General features: G+C 33.5%; 1 protein-coding gene across 13 annotated transcripts in view; it reads right to left on the bottom strand.

Annotated features, from left to right (window-relative positions):
- Positions 1–1,245: 1,245 nt before the first annotated feature.
- Positions 1,246–10,000, bottom strand: part of Ubr1 (Ubr1 ubiquitin ligase) — a 66,329-nt gene continuing 57,574 nt past the window's right edge. For 7 of the 13 annotated variants that reach the window (XM_070129704.1, XM_070129703.1, XM_070129708.1 and 4 more), the window contains 9 exons: positions 9,931–10,000; positions 9,398–9,631; positions 9,061–9,270; positions 8,778–8,942; positions 8,390–8,658; positions 7,810–7,998; positions 6,776–6,992; positions 6,410–6,557; positions 1,246–5,915 (listed from right to left, as the gene is read on the bottom strand). The exon at positions 9,931–10,000 is cut by the window's right edge and continues 272 nt beyond it. In XM_070129704.1, coding sequence (XP_069985805.1) covers positions 5,716–5,915; positions 6,410–6,557; positions 6,776–6,992; positions 7,810–7,998; positions 8,390–8,658; positions 8,778–8,942; positions 9,061–9,270; positions 9,398–9,631; positions 9,931–10,000 — 1,702 coding nt within the window. In that variant the 3' untranslated portion in view covers positions 1,246–5,715. The remainder of the gene's footprint in view (positions 5,916–6,409; positions 6,558–6,775; positions 6,993–7,809; positions 7,999–8,389; positions 8,659–8,777; positions 8,943–9,060; positions 9,271–9,397; positions 9,632–9,930) is intronic. The other 6 variants (XM_070129710.1, XM_070129705.1, XM_070129709.1 and 3 more) reach the window with 3 other exon arrangements.

Genomic DNA, 10,000 nt, shown 5'->3' with positions numbered 1-10,000 from the left:
TTTGCCTTACCACGTTTGTTACTGTAATTGTTTTTAAAATTATTTACTCTTACTTATTTTTGTGATTTTCCATCTTATTCATTTGATTATCTTATTTTGTTCCATTTCATTAATCGTCCTCCAACTAAATTTATCACGCCTCTCTTTGGTATGCTGCCGTATGACTTAACATAGTTTGCAATGCCAGTAATAATTTAGCAAAGTGGACTCAGATTCTCTACACAACATACATACGATCTCTTGGTGATGTGGTATACGCACGAACACTATGGACCTTACTCGAACATGTAACCAATTTGTTGCTGACAAGCAGTTATTTTTGACAAAAATTATATTGCACTGAGAACACAGGAATATAAGTTCTACCCATCTCTCTTAATGAAGTATGAAAGCAACTAATGTTATATTTATAGAGCAAAGAATTTTAGTTTGCTTACAGAACGAAATATAAACTGTGTATTCGAGTGGCTACATAAAATTATTTTTTACTATTTGCATTCAGTAAGTTCCTGTGCAAAACATTTTCAATGTGGAGTCCCTCAACACAAGTACAGCTCTACCCTTCATCACCTGTTTCATATTAATATTACTAATGTCTGGAAAAATAATGGTAATCCCATTTATTATTTGTATGTAATAGGAATATATTACATGGAGGGTCTCATTATTATGGCTGTAAAATAACGAGTAAGATTCAGAAAATTTGGAAGAAGTTTCAACCAAAAGAACAGATGCACTTCTTACTTCCTCGCTCTTTTTTCCTCCGTGTGTGTCACATTATTCTAAAATTGCCAGATTTTACATTTACCATAAAATCTTTAAGAGGGATAATATTTACTATTTATTGACTGGTTGTTCACCATTTTATTCATTCATTTATGTACTTTTTTCATAGGCTTCATTGTATGAACCGGAAAGAAAAATGAAAAGAATCAAACATTCACACTCTTGAGATATGAGGACAGTATAAAAAACATAAATCTTGATTATTAAAATTTATATACATAATGTAAGAAATCCAGAAACTAACCTTAATGCACTGTCATATGAATTAGTTTCAAAACACAGTTGCTTCCGAAGCTACAGCTAAATACAACAGCCGTTTGCATGGCTTTTCTCAAACATTCCTTTCTGATCTAATACATAAATATCTTTAATATTATCATTACTATTACATATTTTTATTTCTTGCAAGATATATATTTTTTTCACTTTTTGTATTTTGGCTTTTAAAACACTTGATAATCACAATTCTAGGTGTTTATACAAGTACAATTATGCAATAACACAGTGAAAACAGTGCTATCTAGATATACAGCTCATCTATTGAGGCAACCTTATCCTAATATGACTATGGGAATTTTCGGACAACTTGCGTGGCCGATGTGACAGGCAGGGAGTCTGGAAGCTTTGTAGTTTAGTTCTATGAGAAAACATTATGACGAAAATAAAATAATAAAAGAAAGAGAGAAAGGGAAGATTTGCTGACACACTTTTCAGTAGTCAAACTTCATGCACAACATATATTCTCACATGAACATGCATGGAGCTTAGAACATACTTTTCTGGAAACATGCTTCATTCAGCTTCTAGACTCCTTGTCAGAGGATAAGTAAGAGACAATTGCCTGAGAGAAAAAAATAGCATTCAAGGCAGTTTATTGATAAAAAAAAAAGACCTAAATGAAAGATTAAAATGAAAATATATTTCCTTTTTAGTAGACTGGTAATAACTATTAAATATAACAAACAGAACTTCTATATATATTTATTTCTTTTTAATAATCACAGTACTCACAAAAAAGGCCAAACAGAAACGGAAAGAAAGAAAAGAAAGGAAAATATTACAATACACTAATAACCATAGTAACTTTAGGTTTGCAGCATTATCGAATGTCATGATCCTCAGTACACCTGCTGGTGCTGATTATAAAAGGTAATGTAAATATATATGTATATTCCATCCAGGATTGGGACTTGTAACTAGAATGAGAAAGTGAAGCATTGTCCAGCATCTTCACTGTAAATCCTCTCTTTTCACCCACAACTATGATCAAATGACAAATATTAGGCCATTTGTTAAACAAAAACAAACTTCAGTCTTGTTTTATCTTATTGCCACTTTTTTTTTTTTTTAGGGGGGGGGAGGGGTTATGGCAGCCTAATAGCTTTCTTAAAAGAAAAAAGAAAAAAAAAAAGGTTACTATCAGCACTGAAAGTGTGAATCAAGAACAGTATCTTGTGTTATATTCCATGTGTTAAAATCTTTCTTATCAATCTTTCTCCTCCCTACCCCCCTTCCTGACATAATTTCCATTAACTCTTGTAAACATTTATCAAGAGTTACTTCACAGTTTCTTTAATTCTACAGATTCAGTTCCCTAAGGGTGTTCTATTTATCACAACCATGAACTATCTTCTTGTCATGGGGTATACATGCATATCATCATAACTGGCTTTGCTCGCTTGGTTTTCATGAAAAATTATACTTTTTTTCCCTGCTGGTAAGTACAGAAGAAATAGAGGACTTCTTATACTTGTACAAAAAAAAAATAATAATAATAAATAAAAAACTAAAGAAAAAAAAAACATGACAAATAAAAATTAAGTGTAACAAGTATCTCACACACACACACACACACACACACACAAAAAAAATCCTGTAGCAAAACAGTAACTAAAATTAACTAAGCAAATCCCAAGTATATAATTTTTTTTTTCAATAAAAATAAAAATTCTAAATCCAATCACCATAATCGTCACACATATCACAATATCATCCTAACAAGGGCAATGCAAAAATAATGATAAATGAAAATAAATAAATAAATTAATAACAGGCAATGAAGAGTAAATCACAACCTAAAACTTGTTTGTGCAAACTTAATGAAACCAGAATTGGACATTCAATTTTGCCCAGAATTGCTATTATTTATACATACATACATACATACATACATACATACATACATATATATATATATATACAAATATATATATATATATATATATATATATATATATATATATATATATATATATATATGATAATAGCAATAATAATAATAATAATAATAATAATAATAATAATAATAATAATAATAATAATAATAATGAAAATAATAATAATAATAGTAATAGTAGTAATAATAATAATAATGATAATGATAATAATAATAGTAATAGTAGTAATAATAATAGTAACAATCATAGTAATAATAATAGCAATAATAATAATAGTAATCATAGTAATAGTAATAATAATAGTAATTACAATAGTAATAATAACAATTATATTAACAAAAATAATATCACAAAAAAACAAAACAAATTTCAACAATATATAACTGAGATTGCATGCCTCACACCACTGAGAGTAATAACACCTCCTGAATTTGCCTTACATTATTTGCACAAGCAGAACACAAAAAAATTTATTCACACCAAATATTTTCTTTCTCTTTACAGGATTTCATTTAATTGACAATATGAAAAAAATTAATTAAAAAAAAAATAATAAAATAAAAATAAAATAAAACAAATAAATGAAAAGAACAAAAAATAAATAAATAAACAATAAAAACTATAACAAAACCAAAGACACTTAACCACCTACAACATCTATCCAGTAGTCTATCGCCCTCCTTTCTCCATACTGACGTACATCTTTCCCAACAAATAATCTCATTAATATGTGCAAGACTTAAGCACAAGAACTCTTCCTTCTTAACTTAGGATGGAACCACATTGAGGAAAAAAGAAAAATCCTACTACAAACAATACCCACTCATTTACATCCTAAAATATCAAATATATAAATTTACAAATACATCTAATATTCTAACATTATCAATAATAATAATGATGATAATAGTAATAATAAAATAATAACAGCTGTTATATCACTATATCAGTATCAATTACCAATAATAGCAATTAGTAATTTAAAATAATTCACTCATCAACAAATAATAATAAACAATAATAATAATAAAAACGTATATCCAAACCAAGCAATAACAGCTGTATCCTCTAACCGGGCTACATCACAGGTTACCGTCGTATGTTTTTGGCCCTTATATGACACTTCCTTTAACTCTCTTCCCGGATTCTTAATCCTGGCAGTGCATTCCTTGCTCTTTTGTTCCCTGTACTGGCCACAGGAGCTCTCCTTTTTTGTTTTTGTTTTTTTGCTTCATTACATTAGATATGGCACTGCACCACACTAATAATAATCAATATCATAATTATCAGTAATAATAATAATAATAATAATAATAATAAAAAAAATAATAATAATGATAATAATAATAATGATGATAATAGTAGTAGTATTGATAATAATAATAATAATAATGATAGTAGTAGTATTGATGATAATAACAATAATAATAACTATAACAATTATAATGATAAAAAAGTTAGATGCCTTCCATACAGTATACAGTAAAAGAGATTCCATGGACTTATCTTTGGTGCCTGTGTTTGGGGATACAAAAAGTAGTTATATAGACCTGAACACATTTTTCTTTTCCCTTCTCTCTCTCAAGCTGAGTTACCACCATGATCTGATATTACCTTTATTAATCTCTACAATGAAATTGTAACTAATAATCACCAAATTAAAATGTCTATATACATTTACAACATTGTTTAATATATACACATTGGAGTGTATGTGCATGTGTGCATGCAAGTGTCTGTGATTGTGCATGTTTGTTTGCATGTGTCATGTATGCATATATATGAGAAAAGAACTGACATAGCACATACTATGCCTAGCATCTAGTTCAACCAAACACACACGAAAAAAAAATCTAAACTCTCTGCATTAATAACTTTAAAACTCTATACTAAGGATGTCATAACAAGCACAGTATTTTTTTTTGTATAATATCAGACAAATAATCTGTTATTAAAGCTAAACCTCTTTTGGAGGACTGTAACAAGCACTCCAGGCAGGTCAAAATGAAACAGGCTTGACAGGGGCTGTGGTTAGGATCAGCAGACTAATAAATTTTTCACTGGCATCCAATCATATAAACTGGGTATTTTAGCATTGCATTCTTTTCTTTTTCTTTCTTTGTTTCTCTTGATTCCTTCAACAGTTCTAGCTTAACCCCGAGGAAGAACCAGTCTGTTTGTTTTCATCTATACTTTCATGGCTCACATATTTGTTTCTGTAATATATCACTTTTTTTTTCTTTTCTTTTTTTAATTACATCTTTACTCATAAATCTTTGCTATGACAGCTTAAATAGCACTTTAGAATTCCATTAGACAATTCATTCTATGTTTTTCACACCTGTAACTAAACTCTATAATTTTAAGAAATTTAAGGATCCTGGCAAACATCTAAGTTGAAACAAGTTTATTAGTAGAGTAGCTCAAGATAAACTATATATATACACACACGCACACACAGTGACTTATTTTCTATAGTGTCTTTTGAGGAGCTGGAGGCTCATCTTTTTCTGTATGTGGAACTAATAAATTTTCATATAAACATAAGCAAGATTGTGAGAAAAAATAATTGTAAGAAAGGCAATTTCTACTGTACTACTGTCATTCAAGCACTCGAAAATTATAGGAAACCTTTCCATAATCTCTCTTTTCATCATGTAGCAGAAAATAAAAGTCACTTTCTCTTTTCTGTCTTAAGTCTCTCTCAATTTTTCTTTTCCTGTATACATTTTTCTTTACACTCATGAAGAGGTTACAGATGTTGCCACTCTGTTGGCACAACACCAGAGTTGCTCTCTACTGTGTGAGCGATGGTGTCCGGAATGGAGTGCGAAAGCCACATGGCATGCAACCGCGAATATTGTGTGGCATCCAGGTGAAGGGGATTGCCACGCTTCAGTCCCTGGTCTGTTTCACCATACTCGTCCAGGTATGGGGGGCTCACAAAGCAACCTGGGTAGGAAAATTTCTGGTTTAGCAGGATACAATGACATATGAAGCTAATTATGAATTTTACATTAAAAATGTATCTTTGTGTCCCTGCTTCATTCCCTGAGATTTCCAAATCCATATCCTGGTTATTTCCCAAGGATCCATCCCCTAACTGACCTCTAATCTTGAAATATTTCAATTCATATATTGTTACTCTCTACTCATTTGTGCACTTTTTACCATGAGATAGATTTAAGTAGTGGATGAATCTTTGAAGAACATTTACAATTTCTTATCCAGCATGATAGACTGTATTAATGTTGCAACATGCATTTTGCATTTTAACTTTACAGACTTACTTTTGACCCGTTTCATCAGATGGCAACCTCCCTTAATCATTTATTCCCACCTAATATTATTAACAACAATCTATATAAAAGTTCCTTTCCATCCTTACAATTTCTATTCAAATCCCATTTCCTCACAATTTTCTTCATTTCTTAATACCTACTCACCTTTAATTCTGCCAGATAAGAGAAGGATCTTGCACTCGCGCACCCTTAGGAAGATTCCTGTCCCAGCACCACAGTAATGGGCATGGTAGGTGCAGGCACCAACCATCACCCGAGAGCCCTCTGGGAACTCTGTCTGGCAGCAGTAGCTCTGAAAGAAAGCATCATAAAAATACATGCAGTTTGGTATATCAAAAAGCAAACTGTGAATGCTGAGGGAGAGAATAAAAACAGGAAAAGCAAATCTATCACCAACATACTCAAAAAGTAAGCATAAAATACATAAAATGATTATGATATCAACATTAGAAATATCAGTAAATACAGAAATAAGGACTGAAATGGCAATGATATGACAAATAAACTGACCTGTGAACACAGCATCTTCCCACAGACTAGACACATGGTTGGAGTACGCGAGTCATCACCGGATGATGCAGGACAAGGAAACTGTGACACTGTGTTTATCAGCTCAGAATAATCGTGTGGCAGGCTAACCAACTGGTTGATCCGTGTCCATGAATTAACACAGGCTTCGCTCCCAGCACTGGTAACCAGGGTTCGCACACGACTGTCACTGCACCATCTGGAGTAATGAGAAGAGGAATTGAAACCTTGAAAAGACATTCACAATCATATGTAAAAATTTAAAAGAATATTTAATGACTTCATTCCTTACATCCAGTGTGTAATACTATTCTTACCCACCAAATCAAAAGGTAGGTTAACCATGAATCTTGAGTTTAATCAACCTATAGTCTTCAAATTAGACAAATAAAAAGATGGCTTATTAAACTGTTGTGTAAACAAGATGTCAAGCAAGCATTAATGCCTTTAGTTACTTTAAACTCATTTAACTTTTACATGCTAGATTGCACAATGGAATGACCAATTCTAGCACCATAATGCTAATGTTGTTTTTACCACACTTGAGGGAAAATTTTCTATCACAGATAGCATAAGGGACGAGAGTGCATGGACAAATGATAAGCTTTGGTTATACTCTACTGAAACAGCGTTGATCCTTTGTTCAACTCTCACTTAGTTTGTTTGGCAACTAGTGCCATCCAACAGGGCAGTTGCATGGTGAGATACTCTTTCTGGTCTCACAAATGTTACTTATTAATAATGATTACATTTTTTTGTAAAGATAAACACTCCTTGTTTGCAAAGAGATAAAGATCTACATCCAAATGTATTTCTTTATTTGTTGTGTTCCCCAAAAAACAAACAAATGGAAAAAACATTGGGAAGGAAAGAAAATTCTGATATTATGAGGGTAAATCTATACTTACCAGAGGGATTCAAGTAATCCTATCCTATCACACTTTACTGAAAAGTGTGTTTTAACACACACCATTCTCTACAAAGTAACTGATTGCCTATCACTTATGGATACTGACCTACTGACTAGTTCCAAAAGAGCTGGATCGTCGAATGTGGGCCGCAGCTGATTTATGGACAAGCCCAAATAACGGAGGAGGCAGTAGAATTCTGATTCCCACACAAACACAGAGGATTGGAGCTCCTCTGGGGCTGGCACCTCGGTAAGGAAGTGGAAGAACAGACCACAGCACCTCAAAAACGGCAAGCTGTTCACAAGATAAGTTGGCTAGTGAATATCATTATTTCATGTGTTAGAAAAGATTATGATAGTACAAATAAATGCAATTAACAGTAAGAAGAATTTGTGTAAGCTACAAAAAGGAAATAAAAATTGAATATGTATACAGTTATCAATCATAAAAACATTTCTTGATTTGGAGCAAATCGAATTAAGTGAAAATCACTACAGTTTAGAATAGAATATTGTATGTTAATACGGATTTCTTCCAGGGTTGGAACACCAAAAATTACACATAGGTGTTTCTGCCGTAAACGGTTACCAAATTATTTATTTTTCACTATCTTTAATAATACTACCCAAAACCAAAAACCTCTATAAACCATTACCCTAATGGACAACAATAATAGTCCCCGTACCAATTTTCCTTAATGTATGCCAGGAGACGCTGGGGCTGCACGGCAATGGGTGGCAGACTGGCCATTCTTCTGCAGTGGTCCAGCATCGACACCAACCATTCAGCATCACCGGTGGCTGCTCCACTCTCCCCAGCACTGTCCTTGGGTGCTTCCTCACCTCCCTCTTCGTCATCCTCTACCTCCATCTCTGAGACAGGGTTCTGCTTCTCATAGGTGAGGAGAAGCTGGACCAGGTGAGCCAGGAAACACACTTGAAGTAGGTACAGGTCCTGCAGGGTGAAGATAAAATAATAATATAAAAGTCAGGTTTGAGACAATGACTATCATTAAAACCTTAACAGTTCAAGATTCACGCTTTTAAGATTAAACCATACAAGGGCCTTCTTACCTGCATAGAACCAACAGCCATTCCCAAGATTTTTGGGAAAATAGATGGCAAACTCAAGCTGAGGGTGACTAATGCACTGAATGAATCCCACTCCAAAATGCAGGGAGCTGTTTCTCCTCCCTCAAGGATGACACTTAGTAAACGAACACTAGCACTTTCAATAGCCTGTGGAAGAAAATGCATGGATGAGAAAATAATACCTAAGAAAAAAGACAAATATGTATGCATACATACAAATATATATACAAATGAGGGAAAAAACAATGACCTTAGGAAAACTTACCTGCTTCTTTTTGACACACTGGGGAACATAGGCTGCAAATCTAATTAGGGCAGAGAGACAGTCTCTCTGCCTTGATGACAATGAGGTAAGGAGAGCACGGTTGGCATTGCGCTGCGTCTCTTCCAGAGTTAGGATAGTGTATGCTGCGCTGGCCCAAACCATTAGTGGGATACGTCTACTTGATAAATTGGGGTGTACACCTAGACCATGCTAATGTGGAAAGAAAAAACATCTTATTATCAAAATCTATTACCATGCCAATTTTCCTTTGCTTTTAGCCAATGTTTAAAATATAAAAAAAATTATTCTTCATTGCACCATATCATATCCAACTCACCACATAGACTGCATGAGCAAAGTTGGACATCATGTTCATAGTATAGCTTGGGATTGCAGGGATGGTAGTGGCTGCCAGATTGCTGAACAAGTTGGTGAATGCCTCGGCCGTTTCTGGGGAGGTGATGGACATGAGGTCCATCACAACTGACGGGAGAGATGGGGGTGTCCACGTGCCTTCTACACAGTTGGTGTCCTCCTCCTCTTCCTTCTCATCACGATGCGAATGAACGGACTGATAATAACAACTTGTGACTGACGGCCTCAAACTCTTTTCTAATATATATATATATATATAAATATTTATTTTTATTGCAAGCAACATTAAAAGCAGAACTATGATAATGAAAATGTAAGAAGTTAAATCATTCTCATTACATTTATCTACTGAACAACAATAATCATATCCTCAAACTAGCTGCACAATTTACTGAAGCTCACTAAACTGACCCAAACAAACCACAAGAGTGAAATCGGAAAATGTGTGTGGCGAGTGACACAGGAGGCATAAGGGGAAGCGACATGCGATGGTACCTTTTTATGTTTCTTGTAGAGCTGGAGCCTGGACCACTTAGGGGATCGGCCTCTCTGTCCCCCGTCACCC

This window comes from Penaeus vannamei, chromosome 14 (assembly GCF_042767895.1).
Source record: "Penaeus vannamei isolate JL-2024 chromosome 14, ASM4276789v1, whole genome shotgun sequence".
NCBI lineage: Eukaryota > Metazoa > Arthropoda > Malacostraca > Decapoda > Penaeidae > Penaeus > Penaeus vannamei.
The sequence above is the reverse complement of the archived record's forward strand: the minus strand, read 5'-3'. Positions and strand labels throughout refer to the sequence as shown.